The 21049-nt window shown below is 42.8% G+C and overlaps 1 protein-coding gene across 5 annotated transcripts in view; it reads left to right on the forward strand.

The window, feature by feature from the left end:
* BTRC (beta-transducin repeat containing E3 ubiquitin protein ligase) overlaps window positions 1-21049 on the forward strand; it is a 153740-nt gene that overhangs the window by 127241 nt on the left and 5450 nt on the right. For all 5 annotated transcript variants that reach the window (XM_048505358.1, XM_048505361.1, XM_048505360.1 and 2 more), the window contains 9 exons: window positions 1044-1230; window positions 5754-5850; window positions 6972-7109; window positions 7615-7733; window positions 11018-11267; window positions 11379-11497; window positions 16613-16723; window positions 18508-18586; window positions 20033-20226. In XM_048505358.1, the coding sequence (XP_048361315.1) occupies window positions 1044-1230; window positions 5754-5850; window positions 6972-7109; window positions 7615-7733; window positions 11018-11267; window positions 11379-11497; window positions 16613-16723; window positions 18508-18586; window positions 20033-20194 (1262 nt within the window). In that variant the 3' untranslated portion in view covers window positions 20195-20226. The remainder of the gene's footprint in view (window positions 1-1043; window positions 1231-5753; window positions 5851-6971; window positions 7110-7614; window positions 7734-11017; window positions 11268-11378; window positions 11498-16612; window positions 16724-18507; window positions 18587-20032; window positions 20227-21049) is intronic.

Consider the following 21049-nt stretch of genomic DNA (forward strand, 5'->3'; position numbering starts at 1 on the left):
AATTCTTGTATTTTGTAACCTTAGTAAAGCTTCCTGCTTCCCTGTTTAACACAACATGTGCCTGTTTAGGTGTCTGTCAAAATGCTGCTGTCAAAAGAAAAATATTTTCTCAACTACCTCTGTCTCTGACACACTACAACAGTAGTCGAGTGAAGCTTTATTAGTGAAACCGTTTTATTTTATAGGCCTGCTATTCTGAGGCCTCTGCATGATTAGGCTTGAGTGAAAAGTAGTGAGTTAAATGAAGGAATCCATCCAGTTTGAACAGCCCATGGTAAACCCGTTCAACACATTCCTATCGCACATCTGCTTGTGAGGTATTAACCATCTTATTGCTGCAGTGCCCTTATATGTTAGCTGACTGTCGCCTTCCTTCCAAACATTTGTGAGATACTCTCTCAGTCTGTTCTAATTACTAGGCTGGCAAATGTTTTCTATTTGCAGTGTTCGTTGCATGTTTTCCTCTATCTGACAAAATAAACAGCACCAGTAAAACTGCTTTTTTTGCTCGCTCTCTCTCTCTCTCTCTGTGTGTGTTTGTGTACAGGCAGTCTCACTGCACATCTGTGCATATACGCACACCCAAATACTGTTTTCAGGTACCAATTCCCTTCAGGCTGCACATTAGGAAAATATATGTATTCTATTCGTCATTGCATCAAAAAGCTCCTGTATTCTTTTGGAATACAAGAACAGCTGTAGCAGCAGAATGAGAAATGGGCTAATATAGCAAGATTTGCGGGGGGTTGGGGGGTGGGCTGTATCCTCAAGTAAGAAAAGACTTCCACAGAACATCCTCTTAGTGCTAAAATCCGCAGAAATAGATCAGACCAAGTTGTTGGATCGTTTGTAATCTCTAATGCTCTGTTATTTCTTATCTAAAAGAAGCTGTGCCTTTCTGAACTTCACAAGAGACTGAATTCTGCCCAATCACCCCAGTTCTTTCTCCTACTAACAAACATGCAAGTGCAAATTCCTTGCCAGACATGTTCTCTTGGTGAACTCCCCCTGAAATGGCAGCCTGTCTTAACTTTTTCTTTCAGCCCGAGGCCTGGATCACATTGCTGAGAATATCTTATCATACCTGGATGCCAAGTCGTTGTGTGCTGTTGAGCTGGTGTGTAAGGAGTGGTATCGGGTGACGTCAGACGGCATGTTGTGGAAGAAGCTGATTGAGAGAATGGTCCGGACAGACTCACTTTGGAGGGGTTTGGCAGAGCGGAGAGGATGGTGAGGACATCTGAAAGGCAACTTTTTCCTTGCTTTATAAAGTAAATAGGTGTCAGTGCAATTGTTTCAAAGAAAGTTTCTATTAATAGCACGGCCTTCAGTTTGATGATTTACATTACCTGAAGTGTGAGAGAAGAGATGTGTGCTTGGATATATATATGTTAGGAAGACTAGTGTCTAAGTCCAATATATTTTTCGAAATATTCAGGAATATCTGGGGCTGGAATTTTGAGGAACCCATGCCTACTCCTCCCCCCCCCTCCCCTTTAAAAAGTTTCTCAGCCACTGGAAGGTGGCTCCCAGCCAGCACAAGTCTCCCAGCAGTGCTACAGGTCTGGCTGGCTTTTTTACTTTCCCTCCATTCTTTGTGGGGGTGAGGCCATTTTCTCCTCCTCCCAGTCTTCATCTGTGTAAGCACGATGTAGGGGTGCTTTTTCAGGGGCCCACAGAAGTAGACTCCTTGGTCCACATTCCTTGAAGCATTGGCCTTTAGTGGATAAGCAGCACTAGCTCCCCTGCAATGTTGATGTTATTTGGTTGAAAAACAGCCACTCCAGCAAGCACCCACCCCAAATTCCTCCAGATAAGATGCAGCAGCTTCCTTCATTTCTTGAGAGGTCGGTTGTGTATAGTACCTTTCCTTCCTATTATTAAGATATTCTCCTGCTTAAAGTTAACAAGAATTAGTCTCCTTTTTTGAATGGAAAGGCAGGTGCCTTTTCTCATGTTACATATACAGCAGATCACTTTGTTTTCTTCAGCATATTTTTGCAATTAGAGATCAGTTTAATCTGCAGTTATCGAGCTCAGAATACCGACCACTGAGGCTAGCCACACCAAAACACAGATAAATTAGTTAATCAAATGGAGCAGTCTTCCCATTAGGCAGGATTTGCCCAAGTCTAGAGAAGCTCTGTTAACATTTCATTAGATGCTTCCCTCTCTAGGGTAATCTCCTTAATACATAATTTTCCATCCAAGTGGCCTCCTTTGTACATTGTCTGTGAGAAAACTGGATATGAATTTTTCATAAATGAGACAAAAGTGACAGCTAAGGAATTGTAGCTGCTATTAAAAAAATAAAATCACAAACATGCAAGTGCAAATTCTATTAAGAGGTTGGACGCTAACTGTATGCTGTAGTTTAGCAGGGCATCCAGAAAAATAATGCTCATGAAATGTTTTTAGATTTTTTAAGATCTAAATGACAACTCTTTTTCTAATATTGACTATTCAAAGTACCTGTTTCAGGGCAGCGTTGAGCAATTGAAACTCAGCATGGGTCAGATATAGGGGAACAACTTGTGGAATCCTTGGATTTTTGCTCTGCCTCACTCTGTTTCTTCCCCTCTTGTGCACTTAATGAAAGACTTCCAAATCTGTGCCAATCCATGGATGTGTTACATCCACAAATTACTGTTTGCTTTCTTCCCTCCAAACAAGGATGAAGAAGGTGCACACAAGCTTGAGGGATTCCCTGGGCTGATCTCTGCAATGGCCAAGCCATAATTAAGTCCTTACATTTGAACCGTGACACATCACTGCTTGCTGCAGCCCCAAACCTGAAGTAAAGGATAGTCAGTTTTCTTTCAAACACCAACCTTTGAGCTCCAGTAGCATTACATACCGTGGCGTTGATTTTGAAATTGTTGTTGACCTCCAGTTTGGGTGGCAGCCTGGCTACATTGTGAGGTCATCTTGTGTTACATATTGGAGTAATGTCTGCCACCAACTTAAAAGTGGCTAGACTTTGCAGAAGAGTGACCACTTAATGTCCCATAATCATCCCCATTAAATATCTGTACTGGGTTACATTTGAAAGGTTGCAGTAGTGACTACTGAGGAGTATTGCAAAATCCAGTACAAAAATCTGGATTAGGCCATACTTCTTCATTTTTAGAGTAGTAGTGTTCTTGTGCCATTGTAATTCCTTAACCTTTCCCAATGACCTGTTGTGGGTTTTTGTTTTATTTGTAAGTACTTATACAGTTATATCTGCACCTAAGTATTGTTTTCTGTAGTTAAACAATACGGACCCAGTTATGTGTGTTTCCACTAAAAGATCCAAGTTCAGTCGTGTGTTCCTCAGCAGAAGTTAAAGTGTGTTTCCACATTTTTAAAAAGTCCAGATTCTCTTTTGGCATTTGAGGATCTTATTTAAGTGCCGCCTTGATCAAAATCATTATTCTCTGCACTGTTAAACACAGAACTTCAATAAAAGACCATTTATATCGCCTCGGATGGCTATCAGCAAGACTTGTCTTTTTCTACAGTTGTGCTTCCCATTTTCTTCCTGCTCAGTACCATGGGAAAGAAAATGGTGGGCACAACTGTAGAAAAACGCAAGTCTTGCTGATACATTCTTGGACAGCAGTTCAGTATTAGAGCTGTCTGATTTTCACTGGGGACAAATCACAGGAGCATCTCTGTATCTGTGTCAGACTGTAGTGGGTGGAGTAGCATAATTACAGCGGGATGCTGAGCTACATGCACAATGAGGGACCAGGTTTTTCAAGACCATATTGGAAGGTTTTAAATCTTAGAGGCTGTTATTTTCAGTTTATTCCTCTCCTCCCCCCAGGCAGAAATTTAATATTTAAAAATATGTCTTTTCTGTCATCATAATTTTAATTATTAGTTTAATTAATTTATGGGTCACCAATCCAATTTATTTCAGTTACAAAAGAATTTGTAAATATCCTAATATGCAGTTATCCTACTATGTTGTGCTCCGTCGTTCTTCCCAGCACCAAAAAACCCAAATTAATTTAGTAATACAAGACCCAGTATGCTGTACAGGTTAGAGTAGGGGTGGCCAACCTATGGTGATCCAGATGTTCATGGACTACAATTCCCATCAGCCCCTGCCATCATGGCCATTTTGTTCCCACCAATTGGCCATGCTGGTAGGGGCTGATGGGAATTTTAGTCTGTGAACATCTGGATCACCGTAAATCAGCCACCCCTGGGTTAGTGTGTCAGAGTATAGGATCTGAGAGACCTAGTCTGAATCCCTACTCTACCATGGAAGCTTTTTGAGTGACCTTGGGTCAGTCACATACCGTCAACCCTAACCTGCCTTACAGGGTTGTTGTGAGTATAAAAGAGAGAACAAAACCCCAAGTGCAAGAATACCTGAGTATAACTTATAAACATGATGGTAATAAATCATTGGGAATGTCAGTTCTTTGCTGTATAATGTTGGTTCTTTACAGAAATAGGGAACTCGTGATTTTGCTGAATAACTGCCAGAAGACATTCCTGTAACTTCCCCCTCGGCCCCCTCTCTCATCACACCATAGTGAGATGAAGGGAACTGTTGTTATGAGGTTGGGAGATACAGTGCTGAGTTGCACCTCGGAATGGAGCCACTTGGTGAAAGTGTGATAGTGACAGAACTTCTCCATTGTAAAAAATGTTATCCAAATCCACATTTTGGAACAAATTATAATATTTTTACTCTGGTTTGAGTTGGGCATAACCATGCAAAGAGTCAGGCCTTTGTTTGGGGCAAGGGGTTGTGAAGAATCCTGAGCCTCAACCTGCCCATGCCCAGAGTCCCTTATGCTCAAGGCAGCATTCATACTGATGCTCCTCAAAATAATCCCAACATAAGGGAAAGATGCATAGAGAAAAAGCAGTCATTATGTATGGTTGTAGTGCAGCAGCAGCAGACAGAAGAGCCAAGAGCTCGCCTAGGCTAAATGCCATGCCTCAGGTGCCAGGATTACACTCTGAGGCATTTGTGCCCATCTCCGCTTCATAAGGCACATTGCCAGGCTGAAGGGTGGTTAGTACGCCCATGGTGGGATTTACTAGCTTCGGCACGGTGTTCGGTGGCTCCTTAACTTTAGGATGTGGAATTAAAAATGTTTTGTTGCACAGCAGGAAGCGATTGCAGTTTGCTGATGGGTTTTGTGTTGTTGATGCCCCCCCCCTTTTCTGTGACAAAAATCTGGCAGGAGATAAGTGGATTTCACATCAAGGCTAAGTTGAGGAAGGATCCTGTAATGTTTATTAGAAGCAGGAATAAAATGCACTGCTAATAGCCTAGCCTTTTTTTTTTTTTTTGGAACAATCACATTGTTGGGACTTGCTGGCTTTTTCTCCTGTTGCTATCAGTTTGGAACCCTCACACCGCCTTCCCCATTTTCACTTGCAAAGGTCCACCATGTTCCTTTAAAATATGAAGTGGGGGGGGGGGGGCTCAGTAGCTACATTTAGGTCAGGGGTGTCCAACTCTGGCGCTTCAGATGTTCAGATGTTCATGGACTACCATTCCCATCAGCCCCAAGGGCTGATAGGAATGGTAGTCCATCAGCATCTGAAGCACCAGAGTTGCACACCTCTGACTTAGGTGATTCCTAGTCTATGAATCTGCCATCTGTCCAAAGACAGTAGTATTTATTGTCTGTTGAAGGGTGTGGAAGATTTCCCGCTTAATGTCTCCAAAATCTTTGCACAGAATAAACAGATCAGACAGCTGAGTAATCTGTGCTGCTTATTTTGTTTTCTTTTTTTAGGGGGCAGTATCTATTTAAAAACAGGCCACTTGATGGAATATCCCCACCAAACTCCTTCTACAGAGCACTTTACCCCAAAATTATACAGGATATTGAGGTAAGAGACAGAAAAGGAAATGTTGGGGCCAGTCTGCTTGAGTGGGATGGCTATACTTGTACCAGTGTTCCTTAGAGTTGCTTAATTCACAACAAATTCCCACACAAATATCACAGCCAGTTGTGCCTTCCTACTGCATGTTCAAAGAAGCCATATCTGTGTTACAAATCATCCCTTATGAACTGTCCCTTAAGACTAATGTCATACGCGAGACGCATTTATAGTTGGTCTCCCTTTTATTGTCGGTGAACAGTGCTCAGACATTTGGTGATAGGTTACCCTGTCTGTCTACAAATTCGCATAAAATTGAAGATATATCACCTGGTACAATCTTATTTTCACAATTACAATTCAAATGCACTATAAATCATGAGCATTCAACTTCCAGGTTATCTCTGTTTCCACTTCAGTGCTTACAATGCATTAAATATGACAACTTTCCCACAGAAGCAGTATCTCATAGTGTCTAACTCTTGATCAGTGGTTTTGAAACGTCATCACAGTGAATCTTCCCATACCAAAGCTTTCCCTAGAGTAGCTAAGACAAAATCAAGACAATTTATTTGTCAGCGCCTTTGCTGCCCTTAATGCTGAAGGAGCTTGTTCCAAGGAAAGGGAGTGAAGTAAGGCCAGACAAACATATATTTAGAGAACATAAAAGACCTGGAAGCGAAGGGAGCAGAAATTGTCCACTAATGGACTTCAGAGATTGACAATCAGCACCAGGGTGATAAAGGGGAGAAGGGTGAATTTGCATGATGTTTTTTGACCCATTTACTGTGTAGAAGTCCAATCTCAGAAGAAATCACACCTCACTGACAACTAGCTGAGTATCCTTACATAAGCTTGCTTTCTATGTTGAAGGTCTCTGGAATAGATACTTTTGCCTTCCTGAAAATGTCTTGAAATCTCTTTAGGATTTGCGTTGCTATGGTTGGTACAGATTGTGAGGGAGGAAGAGAAGAGACTGTCCCACTTCTGGCAAGCTCAGGGACTACCTAATAATAAATGGCTTCAGGATTAATGCTGCATCTGTAGTCCCTGGAGTCTAGCAGGCTTTATTGTTGCAAAATTTCTGTGATGATTGTTCCACACTTTATAATTGTTTCTCTCTTCCCCAGACGATAGAATCAAACTGGCGGTGCGGAAGGCACAGTTTACAGCGAATCCACTGCCGGAGTGAAACGAGCAAAGGGGTCTATTGTTTACAATATGATGATCAGAAGATAGTGAGTGGTCTCCGAGACAATACTATCAAGGTGAGAGCTCCCCAGCAGGCAGTGGGGAGGGGCAAGGGGGAATCTAGTCATAGAAAGAAAATAGCTGTGATTTCATTTAGGGAGCCGCAAAGCAGGAGAGAGACAGGGTGAGGGCCGTCCTTTACTTCAGGGCTTTGCTTACAAACTGTATGCTCTCGCCCAGTCAAGTATGATTGTGAACTGCATAGGTTTCCTCCCTCTTTCCCAAAGAAGGATAAATCTATATTATCTGCTTCATTTTCTTGCACATTGTTCATTGCTAGCTGTGTTATTGGTCCTTCAGTAATTAAAGTCTTCCTGTTCCCCAATGGGAAGGGTAAAGACTATGTTCATATTAAAAACAGAGATATTAAGGATAGTTTATATTGCTGCAAAGTGCCTGTGGAATACAAAGTGCATTGCATGCCACTTAGAAGTTCTGTTCGCCTTAGTAGATAAAATGCTGTGTTGTAGAAAACAAAAGAGCCAGACCGGCAATACAAAACCATTCCCTTTTCCCTTGTAGATTTGGGACAAGAATACACTAGAATGCAAGCGGATTCTGACTGGGCACACAGGATCAGTCCTTTGCCTTCAGTACGATGAGCGGGTGATCATCACTGGATCATCAGATTCCACCGTCAGGTATGCACATCTGGATCTGAGATAAGTCATTCAGTGTTTTCTGTGCAACCTTCTCTCCCTGTTACTTTTTGTGGCATCTTCAGACTGGCTAGTGGTATTATCCCCACATTAAAAATGGGCGGAAGTTGCTCAGTGAAAATTATTAATGGTTTACCACTACCTAGCACATTCCTCACTGAATTGAGTTTTAACTTTAGGCTACATAGGCATTGGCTACAGCAGCTACCTGGAAGTAGGGGCGGGGAAGGGATCGTTCCCTAAGACCTAGTCAAATTTCCCTCTCAAGGCTGAGGAGATTGAAGACACGCAAAGCCAGTGGGTTACAGAGGTTAGAGTGTCAGATCTGGAAAGCCCAGGTTCAAATGTTTATTCTACCATATGTAGAAGATTGCCAGGCCACCTTGGACCAGCCAGGGTTTTACAAACTTGCCTACCTCACAGAGCTATTATGAGGATACATTGGAGACAGCGAGAAAGTTACTGATGACCACTTCAGGTTCCCATTGTGGAGGAAAAACAGGGTATACATATCTGAATAAATTAATAAAAGGAAAGGAATACTGCTTGTTTCCCCCAAGCTTTCATAGGAGTAAGTCTTCAGTCAACAGTGTCAGTTCTAAATTTCAGGGTTAGCAACACGTGTATAAACTGCCTTTGAATAAAGATGTATTTGCTAGCATGCTGCCTTGAGTATATAGATTCTGTGTGCTTAAAAATCCCATTAGGCCTTGTCATAATTTAGCAATGCATTAAAAAAAATTACATTCAGTGGAGGACGAAAAGACAATGTATGCAACTCTGAACTCTTTTAAGGAAAGCTGGGATAAAAATGTGATAGATTTCTAAATTGTGTTCATTACTTCGTTTTTATGTCCCAGACTCGTGCAGGATTAAAGAAATATTTCAAATCCTGGGTGCCATTATTAAAAAAATACCTAAAAAGTTTCCAGGCTTATGTTCTAACATGGGGAGGGTGTAAGAGAGGTAGAAGGAATAAAAGTCAGGGATCTTGCACAAAATTAGGAATAAAAGGCAGGGATCTTGCACAAAATTAGTAGAGAGCAAAAAGATGAAATGAAATGTGCTGTGCTGGCTCAATAATTCCTATTGACCACAACTATCATCCCACCCTCCTCTGCTGCCAGCCAGGAGCCAGAGCTGGTCTTCCTTGTTTTGTTTTTACTTCCCAGTCTTAGGGTGTTTCCCCACTCAGCATGATCCCCCCTATACCGCACGCTGCTCTCAGCGCGCGGCATCCCTGGCGTGTGCCCGTGCATCCCCACGACCCCGTGCTCTGCGCGGGATCATCAAAAGATGCCCTTTGCAAGAACGCCAGGGATGCCGCGCGCTGAGGGCGCGCGACAGCAGCAGCGTCGGGGCAGCTGTGCTGTTGCCGCCCCTCTCGTGGGGAGTGCCGGGGGACCCCGCGCTACTCTCCTCAAGTAGCGCGGGGCTTAAGGTAAGTGGGGAAAGGCCCTTAAAAACACTGTGATAAGGCCTGCTTCCCCAACTTGCACAGGATTCCTCCTTCTCACGAGAATTCAGAATAGGTAATACTGCCAGTTGTCATGGTTGCTTTGGCCAAACTATTGCAAAAGGAAGAAGTCTTTTTGGAAGCCCTGTACAGCATACTTTGCTTGCCTTATTGTTTTTAAGGAAGACTGGTGGGTGGGGGGAGGGATGGGGGACTCCGCTGCAGCTGGGGTCAGTGCAGGGGAGATGGTGCAGTGCCTCCTCCAGTGGAGCTCTGGGCAGCACAGCAAACATGAGGGAGAAGAAACATCTCTCCCACCTGGAAAAGCTCTATTGGAACAAATAACTTATGCCATGAGTTTTCGTGGTGTAATTCAGAGGGCAGTGCTGGGGAGTTTCCAGGCTGAAAGCCTGGTGGAAGCCAACTAAAGTGAGCTCCATTCCTAGGAATGCCCCTGGTCCTCCCCCTGCTGTGCTGGCATGCTCCCAGAAGCTGTTGTAGCCTCTGAGCAATGGGCACTTCTGGGTTTGGGCACCGCACAGCTGTGTGCCACCCACCCGCCAACATGTTTGGTCTCCCCACAAGCATAGACACCCCTTATGCTGGTGGGGTGGGCACCATTTCCAAGCCCATTCCACCCCCATCCAAAAATCTGGAATGGGAAATAAGTATTTTAGATGAAAGCAATGATGAAAATGTTTGTAACAGAAGCAGAGATGGCTTGGACCAAGAGGTGCAGGAGGGTTCTACCCCACCCCCTGTTTTTCTCCTGGTAGAGCCAGCCCTGAACATTTGCCAAAGAGTCTTTGTTGAAGGAGCTAAGGATTAAAGACCTCAGAGGATGGTGAGCTATCTACAATACAGGACTTCTGTACATTTTGACCATATCCTTTTCTAGCAAGCACAACTAAAAGGAAGATCTTTGGAATCCAAATTCTAGAGCAGAAATGGTAAAAATCTGAGAGACTTGGGAATGTTTAGTCTTGTGAAGAGGAGATTGAGGGGGAACATGATGGCTCGCTTTAACTTTTTGAAGGGCTGTCACTTAGAGGAGTGCAGGGGGCTTCTTCTGTTGGCAGAAGAGGATAGGACTCACAATAATGGGTATAAATTATGGGGTGAAAGGTCCAACTAGATATTAGGAAAAAACATTTACCAGTAAGAGCTGTGCAACTGTGGAATCAGCTGCCTAGAGAGGTCATGAGCTCCCCTTCACTGGCAATCTTTAAGCAACTGCTGGACAAACACTTGTCTGGGATGTTCTAGGCTGATCCTGAATTGAGCAGGGGATATGTATTGCCTCTTCCAACTCTGTGGTTCTATGCCCACAAGCACAGACACACCTCCTGTAGCAGAAGATTCCCCCAACATTCATCTTGCACCTTCCACATTGCTAAATAAGCTGTATGATATTTTTGCTTCTGAGACTCTGTAGCTCTGTTGAATAAGCACAGAAGTCCAGGTCATGCTGTTCAACTTGGACCTGGATTAAAATACCACTTGAGCCACAATTCACCTTGAGCACATTTCACCCTATCTTCGTTTCACCCTATCTATAAAATATGAATAAGATTCCTTGCTTCACAGAATTGCTGGCAGGTGGAATAAGGATATTGGTGAAAAGCTTTTTTTTCATATCAGACTTGCTGTATAAGCTGCTAATTTAGCAGGTGTAAAGATGGCTGGAAAGGCATGCTTCTATGGTAAAATCACATTTTTCCTCTCATAATGTACTCAAGTATTGGTGGACCCTGCTCACTACAAAATGACTCCTCTCCATCCCTCTTTTTCCCCTTTATCTCGACTACAGAGTGTGGGATGTGAATACAGGTGAGATGCTGAACACCCTGATCCACCACTGTGAAGCAGTACTGCACTTGCGCTTTAATAACGGCATGATGGTGACTTGCTCCAAAGATCGTTCTATCGCTGTGTGGGACATGGCCTCCCCAACAGACATCACCCTTCGCAGAGTGTTGGTTGGACACAGAGCAGCTGTCAACGTTGTAGACTTTGATGACAAGTATATTGTATCAGCATCAGGCGATAGAACTATAAAGGTGCAAATTTTGGAGGTTTATGGCAAAATCTTCAATATATGTCTTTCTTATACAAGCCCTGAACTGGTAATAATCGGTCACTTCCTTTTTATATATGTGTCTCTACTTCAGGTATGGAACACAAGCACCTGTGAGTTCGTGCGTACATTAAATGGCCACAAGCGAGGCATTGCGTGTCTACAGTATAGAGATAGACTTGTAGTGAGTGGTTCATCAGATAATACAATCAGGTAAGCAGTGCATGGATATGTTCAGCATCTTTTTTAGGCCAACCTACATCTCACAATCACACACACAATCACACAATCACACACACACACACACACACACACATTTTCTGGGGGCGGCCTTGCCACCACCATAGTCTCGACTGCTGCTTTTGTGGGCCTCCCAGGCGCCCCCGTGGACTTCCACCACCACCACCACCACCTTATTTACCGGGAGACCCAGGGTAGAGTCATGGGAAAACACCAGGCCAGACGACGCAGCTGCAGGCAGGTGGCAAAGGAAGCACATTTGGAGGGTTGGCTGGTTCTGAGGAGGCCGGCGGAGGGCTGGCTGGCAGATTGGCCCAGAGGGAGATGGGCAAGTTGTACAGATCCAGCGGCATTGCAGATGAGCCACTCCGGCCCCTTCCCTACCCAGCCTGAGTGGAAAGGGGGGCTCGTTGTCAAAAGGGTCAGTCAGCGGACTGGCATGGCTTGACACACAGCCCACTGGCCAATGAAATCTTGGCAGGAGCCTCTCAGATGGCAGGAGTGGGAAGAGCGGAGGATAAAAGGCCAGATGCTCAGACAGGAGTGGGGTTGGCAAGAGAAAAGGAGGAGGGAGAATGAACAAGAGGGAGGGAAAAAGAGAGGGAAAGGAAAGAGGGAGATAGCTCAAGTGAAGGAAGGACTGAAGAGAGAGACAAAGGGGAGAGGAACTAGCAGCCAAGGAGGATAGGAGCCTTCCCCTCTCCCTGGGCAAAAGCTGCTGAAGTATGAGAATGAGCATCTCTGGCTGGCCAGTTAGCATCCCTGTGAGGGCCAGAGGCAACCTCCAGCACTAACTGCAACCAGAGCCCCAGTCCAGGTTCCTGGCGTGACAAACATTCGCTCCCCAGCCAGAACAGGCTGAGGGCAAGGGAAGGAAGGACAGCACATAAGGAGGAGCCACCCAGGGAAGGAAGAAGGCAAGCATGCCACCCTCCCACATGCACTTAAGAGGCCATTGAATGAGTGCATTATACATTGGGAGGGAGGGAAGTGTCAGGTATTCCTTTTCCTGCAGTATGGAATGGTATGGTCTATTTTACTACTTTGGCCATTCAGTTTGTGAGACCAACCTGAGGATTAGCTTTATAAGTATCTGGATGAATGGTGTGCCTAGGAATTTCAGTGAACCACAATCTCTTCAGACTACACTGAATTCCACAATATTTAATTTATGTTTTAATTAAACTTTTGAGGCTTTACTGGAGTTGAAATATTTTGCAAGGCTCAAGCATGAAAGTAAGCAGTAGTTGAGGGACAACTCTGACACCAGACACCACTGTGAGAAGCAGCTTCACCCCTTTCAGGACATTCTTGGCAATCCAAATTCTGCTCCATGTTCCGTTCATTCTTAAAATGACCATAGACCCAACACAAGAGTGAGAAGCAATGAAACACTTGTATAATTGTATCAGTTTTTCATCACTGAAAAGAACCAAACAGCCCCAAACACATCAATCAGATGTGAATCAAACAATTGAGAATGGTATATAGTATAATTTCTTATGATTGTTTCATTTAATCTAGACTTTTAAAAGTACAGCTGCCATTGATTTTTTTTTTATTCTAAAAGCTATAATGGTTGCTTTCTCAACAGAGCTTAGTACATGAAAGAGCTTATTGTGGGCTGTTGTGTAGGATACTTCCTAGCACCATCCTTTAAATTGGTTTGTGTGTCTGCTTACAGTTCTGGATTTGCAATAAAAGGCTTTTAATCCAGCACTGTATCCTGCTGGGATCTTGCCAGCTAAGCTCTTCTCTTTTGGTGTTTGGCCTCAGGCACCATTTGAAACAGGTGGCCAAGACTCGTGGAATCAGCTTGCTCTCTCTTGACTAGAAACAGTGTAAACCTTAATGCATTACGTATAAGACACTGAGGATTTTTGAGATGCCATTCAAATGATGTCCCTTGGATGGGACTTGATAGATTTCAGCATGACAGATACCAGTGAAAAACTAAACAAACATGAATTGGTCGAATGTCAGCAAGCTGGAACCAAGCCAATCTTAGGCCCTTTTACTGTAATGTGACCACGATTTTTCCCTACAGCCACAACCTGCTTCTGCGTCCGGTCTTCTTGTTAATATTTACATTAAGAGGACCAATTTGAAGTGACCAACATCAAGAATCCAGATAGGAGGATCTCAGCATAATCACCAATACTCTTAATTAAAGGTTCAATTTGCATTGTCTTGGTTCTCGCAACAAACAAATGTTAGCCCAACATATACACTGCTTCAGTTAGGAGCTTCTTTCAATTATTGGTCATTACCATTTCCTAGCTTCGACTCTCCAGTGTTGACAGCCTTATTCTAGTTGATGCCATGGGCAATTTAAAAAGCAGATAAAGTTGCTGCTGGCAGCGCAAAGTTGTAAAGCTTAGTGAGTTTGCTGAATTTAAAAACTGGTCAGGGGATCCCTTTAGTCAGGCCAGCAGACGTAGGTCTAATTAATAGTATCGCCTTTCCTCTTCTTTGTGTGTAATTCTTTAGGTCCAAGGTCAAATGTACCACACCACCAGTACCCAAATAAAGACACAAACCAAAGAAACAAATCCTTTCATTAAGGGACTTTAGAGACTGGTGTTTGACTAGTGTAGCTTTAGAGAAAGCTAGTTACTGAAGGTAATTGCAGTAACATGAGTAATGAAAAACACTCAGATCAGGGTGCTCCAGCAGACAATTTAAATAAGAGACATGGGGAATTGGGATGGGACAGTTGAAGCCATTAACCAATTATCACCTTCACTCACCAGCTGCATTCAGTTTAACGCCTTGTAAAGATCAAAAGAATTGTAAATAGTGCCAGAGCTTTGTGATGTTGACTTTGTGATGTTGACTTTGTGGTGTGACTAAACCAAAGGCTGATAAGAGCACCAGTATTTATGTGAACTTGGGTCTGGTGTTCCACTGTAGCAAGAAGCCTTCTTGCTCTTTGGATTTTTAAAAAGAAAGACAAACTCACCTATAGTCCTTGCATAACAACAGGAGCGGTAAATGGGGAAGACACAAACATCAATAGAAATCTGAGCAGGAAACAGTTAAACATTACAGGGCTTATAAAAACAACTACAATACCATACATAGCAATAACCAGCAAATATAAATGTCAATATGGTAATAAATTTAAAGAGGAATACAATTACTTTTATGCTTACAGTGAATAAAATCCTTGTGCTAGAATTTTGCAGAGGTTGGCAGTATATCCCAGCAGGTTGGGTGGTATTCAAAACTGGCCTGTATGCTTCTCAGGGATGGCGCTGAAAATTTTGACGACGTGTCCTTTTCTTCAGTCCCTATCATGTCCATCAAATATGGATTATAAACCCATCAGACAGGGACTGCATGACAGCCATGTTTTGTATAGAACCTCACACTGTTGGGGCAAAATGAATGATTGGCAGTAAAATACATGATAATGGTGGAACCCCCAAGTAAATATGTACTTGGTTTTTTGTTTACTGGAAAGAACAATGTGCTTTTTGTTTAATGAAACAGTAGGCATCTCAGAGGCTTAGCACTGAAATTTTCCAAAGTGGAATTGAACTAAACCTGTATTCCGTTGCTAGCCAGGAATGAGCAGTAGCTAGAAATCCAGTTTTCTCTCCTCAAATTGCTAAGCTTGGCCTAGAGGAAAATCATTGTAATGCCAAGAAAACCAGTATAAAGACAAAATCCTTGCAAGACAACCAAAATGACTCAAAACAGAGTTCAAGCTTTCAAGTTCTCCAGAACTTTTAATCCAAATATACCAGCATATACTTCACATATTATGCTGGTAGTGCTTGTTTTTGTTTGGGGAGGAGGGTGGAGAGTTGGTGAAGGTTATAAAAATCTTCTTGTGAGATACAGAAACTTCTTCAGATAAACTTTCTTCACAGAAACATGTGGTTTTCCACCTCATTAGCAGCCTCCTTTCTTTGCTGCAGACCCCATATGAAAATAAAATCCGGTAAAAAAATATGAAGAACAACATGAACTGTAAAACAATAATTTTTCTTTAAGGAGTTTTTTCAACTAAAAGTTCTCAGTGTAATGAATAAAACAAATTCAGTTAAGTCCACTAAATAAGGGATATAACGTGCCAGGTAGCAGAACTGCAACAAAGAACAATGCCACTTATGTCAGTGTAAAAATAATATATATTAAAATGTGTAAAAGAAAAGTTTTGCAGAAGAAATTGATGTACAGCAAAGTAGCTGGGGAGGGGCTGGTTAGAAAGAGAATTCTACCAGTGTAGGGCCATCACACAATAGGCCCTGCTCTGTGCACTAATTTCCTTTGGATGCAGGACTCTGATCTCTATGAACAACTTGTATGTTGGAAACGCTTAGTAAGATGCATGGTGTTTTGGGGATTTTTTGATAGAATGACCAGCACTTTGGTTTACTTCCCTTCCTGTCCCCACAATAGACACCTTGTGAGGTAGGTGGGCTGAGAGAGTTCTGAAGAACTGTGACTAGCCCAAGGTCACCCAGCTGGAATGTAGGAGTGGTGAAACACATCTGGTTCACCTGATAAGCCTCTGTCACTCAGGTGGAGGAATGGGAAATCCAACTTTCAGACTAGAATCCACCACTCTTAACCACTACATCATGCTGGCTCTCTGGTGATCCTCCTTGAGTCGGAACTGTCTGGGAGAAAGTTGAACCTATAAATATTTTAAATAAATCACCCTGAGAGGCGATCCGGATATGATTGGGAAAAGCAGGGTCTATGTCCTCTGATAAATTGATGCAACTGCGGGTGGGGGCTGGGAGTGAAACCCTCTCCTTCAAAGACAGTGTAACCCAATCTAGAAGAGGCAGCTTTAATACTTCCATATTGTGTGGGCCCCTACACCTCTTTGTTTTGTGTGGATTCTCCTGTGGATTGTTAGCCCTCATCTAGTCCAAAATACCATGCAGGAAGTGAATCAGAGGCAAGAATTGAAAAATAGTTGGGTTAGAGTTTGGATTGAGAAGAAAGGGAGCTTTTGAAAGTCCTTCCATCCCCTCACTGAACAGTCATGTAGGTTTGATTAAGAACTTCCATTTCTCAGGTGAAAATTTGAACTACATGATGGCAATTGTTTGACTTGTCTTCACCCAGGTTATGGGACATTGAGTGTGGGGCATGTTTACGGGTCCTAGAAGGCCATGAAGAGCTGGTGAGATGCATACGCTTTGATAACAAGAGGATAGTCAGCGGGGCCTACGATGGGTAAGAATTCAGGAGGAGGCTTGTCTCTCTGTTTCACCTCTCAACCCTTCCCTGCACCATCTTTTCTATGATTCATGCACTGAATACTGGAGTGTGAGAAGCACTTTACAGGAACATGGCCAGCCCCCAACTGCTATCAAGAAGAGGAAGAAGAGTTTGGATCTATACCCCACTTGTCTGTCCTGTAAGGAGACTCAAATCAATTTACAAACTCCTTTCCCCTCCTCTCCCCACAATAGACATCTTGTGAAGTAGGTGGAGCTGAGAGAGTTCTGAATAACCTGTGACTAGCCCAAAGCCACTCAGTAGGAATGTAGGAGTGGAGAAACAAATTTGGTTCACCAGGTAAGATTCCGCCACTCGTGGAGGAGTGGGGAATCAATCCCAGTTCTCCAGATTACAGTCCACCTGCTCTTAACCAAGAAACTTGTCTGCAGTTTTAATTTTTTTAGCAGATTCAGATTTCTCCTATTCAATTATTAAGTTCTGAAGGGAAAAGTACCTATAGTTCGCCCACCGCCTGCCTTAATAATCAAGCTTGCTGTTCACCTGACCTCATTTCATTACAGGTACGAGTTCTTCCAATCCTCATAATTAAATTGATTATCTCTTACCTGGGACCGTCTTCATTAAGAGAAAATAGATATGGATAGGACTCACTTTTAGGCATTGAGGAAATGCAGTCCAGTTCTGAAGAAATCTGCTTTACCATTCACATTCCTATTGCTTGTACAATTCTTTTTTTCTTTGCACAAACACACATGCACATCTTGTATTCTTCTTGGGCACCATGTACCTTAGCTACACATGAGTGCAAACAATGAGTACCATAGAGATTTAGAGTACTTGAAGCTAGTCTGCCTGATTCTCATGTTCCTATTTCTGAATTTATGTGCCCATTATCCACTTACAAAACTATTTGTGACATTCTGGTATACACTCTGCAGGATGAAGGCCCTCAGTTCAGAACTGTCTAGCCATCATGGGAGGCTGTCTGCTGTACTCATTGACTCTATCAATGCACTTTTCCCCAAGTAGAAAGAAGAGAACTGCAATAGGACAAGAGATTGCAAATACAATTTGGAAAAAGGCAGTCTTTGGGTTGTATTGTGGGCAGGCTGTTCATGAATGTGAGGATCAGAAATACCTCCACAAATGTCTGTGTTTAGAAGGTAACTACAGGTGTAAAGTGTCACAGGTTAGGAGGCAGGCTGGACCACAGCTGTCACTAAGAGCACCAACATTCAGAAATACGTTGCAAAGTATGAAGAGAGTACAAAGAATTTCTAGAAGGGACTTATGGTATCCAATTTTAATTTGCTTTCCTGCAAATTAAGTTGTTTATCTCCTATGCTGATAATTTTTTTGTCTCAGTGCACTGTTCTTCACACATTCATGTACCATTCCTCGCTATTTTAGTTCTTGTGCATGCAGTGAAGTTTATATCAGACTATTGACATTGTCCTGTTTCCCATCACCAAATAAGATAGTGGACACTCCATGACCCTTATTTGGGAGCTAAATCCTTCTCAAAAGCAGATGGCATGGCATTAGTACGCATGCAGAGTTAACAGTTGAAGCTGTTGCTGGCCCTCTCTGAAACACCTGTACCATTATAATTTTGAGGCTTTGATGGCAGCTCCCCAAGGTTCAAATGATCCATTTTGTCCATGTGTTGGGTTTGTCATCTAAATTGTATTTAATAGCTAGCTTTAGATCTCAGAAAGTGTTTGTTTTCTTTCAGTGGGATCTTGATTACCTCTCTTCCTTTCTTTTGTCATCAGGAAAATCAAAGTGTGGGATCTGGTGGCTGCCCTGGACCCTCGTGCCCCAGCTGGAACTCTCTGTCTACGCACACTTGTGGTAAGAGCCTTCAGTTGCCGAGTAGCTGGATGAGGAATATGTTATGCCGTTAGTATGTAATAAAGTCTTAACCGTTTGGCAAACAGTAGTTGCCACCAATGCAATATGGCTGTCCTCTATCATTGAGATCCATTTAAGGTTGGCTCTAAGGAGAGGATTCACAAGGGTTTAGACTTCAATTTGGTTCCACTGCAAGAGAGGAAGTATGATGGTTCAAGTGAGTGTATAGCAAAATGGGAGAAGGTTGGTAATATTGCTCTGAACGTCATTGTGTAGTTTTTTTTCACTGTACACAAAATAGAAAAATTCAGAGAGCAAAGACCATGGATTACATTTGACCACAATGCTCAGCTAGACCTGGCACATCTCCCAATGCAAGTCACATCTTGCTAATACAAGTAATTCTCCAGTGGTGGGACACGGCTGCCTGTAGCTGAGTGTAGGTTGCAATCTAGTAATATTAATGTCAGACAGTTTATAGGATTTTTTTTAACTGTAAGGGTGCTTGACTACTTAAGTCTTTCCACCTCCATGTCAGGTATGTTCTTACTTCTTGTCATTGGAATCTGCAATTCTGCTTCTTCTGCAAAGAGCCTCTGCTAGATACCGTTGTGTTTCTTTAAAAGATTGTAGGAACATGCCTACTTTGACTGTGCCTTGCTGATTCAGCAGAACGAAATGAGGAAAGCAGTTCAGAATTCATTGGACACTTGTAAGATGCTTGGCAGTTGGCATGAATGACACCTAAGTTTAATTCTGCCCATGCTCAAGCCTGGGTAGATCTGCAGCTCATGGCTAAGTCTCAAATATAAACAAGGCCTAAGGCAGGGGTGTCCAACTCTGGTCCTTCAGATGTTCATAGACTACAATTGTTCTTTACAGCCCCTCCGTAGGCTCACATATAGGTTCTGTGCTGGCACAGAGTATCCTTTGGAATTTCCTAGAGATCAAGCCATAAAATTGGTGACCAAAGACTTTATCTCACCCTTGTGGGGAAGGAGCAACCTTGAGAAGCAGGGCTGCATGGTCTCTTTCTCGTATTGCTCAGTGGGCAAAGTCTGCTTTTTAGTTCTATTCTCTATGTCTATTCTTCTTATTTCATTATTGAGTTTTGTTCTTAGTTGTTTTGTGGTTAATTTTACCTTAGGATCTTCCCACACATTTCTGAGCTTGTGCATCTCTGGGTCTTTACAACTGAGTAACTGTATTCAAATATATGTATGTATGTATGTATGTATGTATGTATGTATGTATGTATGTATGTTTGTTTGTTTGTTTGTTTGTTTGTTTATTTATTTATTTATTTATTTATTTTCTTCATTTTCATCATTTAACTTTGTAAGCTATGAATACAGTATAAACAGAACTTGCATTAAACTTCCAGCAATTTCAGACATATAATCTGCTTTTGGCTTGTTCTTCTTTCTTCCCTCTCAACCGACTCAGGAGCATTCTGGCCGCGTTTTCAGGCTCCAGTTTGATGAGTTTCAGATTGTCAGCAGTTCACATGATGACACCATTCTCATCTGGGACTTCCTGAATGATCCAGCTACACAAGCAGAATCAACCCGCTCCCCCTCCAGAACATATACTTACATCTCCAGATAAATAGCACTACACTGTACCTCACACTTACACAGGTAAAAATAAAGAAACCTTGGAGGCTACAAAGTGTTGGGGGGGAGGGGGCTGTAAATGGCCAGGTAGTTCTCTGCCTCTTGCAAGAAAATGGGAGACTTCCTTGACTGCATAATAGCCATCCCAGAGTCAGTCTACAGGGGCATCTTGTCATCACTTCAACTAGGCAGAAATTTAGTTTCCTGCCTGTAAGGCCAGCTGGCCTTTTGAAAATTGCAGCAGATCAAAGCAAGGCCAGTATTGCAGAGTGGAATACTTTGTGCTAGAATTGAGATGCTTTAAGACAGGGATGTCCAACTCTGGCGCTTCAGATGCTCATGGACTACAATTCCCAACAGCCCCTGCAATTGGCCATGCCAGCAGGGGCTGATGGGAATTGTAGTCCATGAACATCTGGCGTGCCAGAGTTGTACACCTCTGCTTTAAGACAGTTGTACAGTTAGATGACTTTCAGAATGCTGCAGTCCCACGCTGGGATTATGTAATGGTTTTGCAGTTTATTCAGCAACTGCCCCAAAATGCTAGTTGGAATGTATATGTGGGAGGGATAAAAGAGGATATATCATGGCGACGAAAGAGTACTAGGGGATTAAAACAAGCTGGGGTGTAGAGAATTGGGTTAACACCATAACATGGAATTAAAAATTAACTTACAGTGTAGAGAATAAGGCAGGGAGTTGAGTTGATGAAGGGGCAGAGTTTTGACTGAGGAAGTGATAATGGGGAAAGGGGGGGGTGTTGCAAGGTTTTACATAATCTTGAACAGAGCTCCTTCTTCTATAATCCACTTTCAGACTGTTTTGCTCTTGCATTGACAGCTGGACA

Source organism: Sphaerodactylus townsendi, linkage group LG08, assembly GCF_021028975.2.
Source record: "Sphaerodactylus townsendi isolate TG3544 linkage group LG08, MPM_Stown_v2.3, whole genome shotgun sequence".
Taxonomy (NCBI): Eukaryota; Metazoa; Chordata; class Lepidosauria; order Squamata; family Sphaerodactylidae; genus Sphaerodactylus; species Sphaerodactylus townsendi.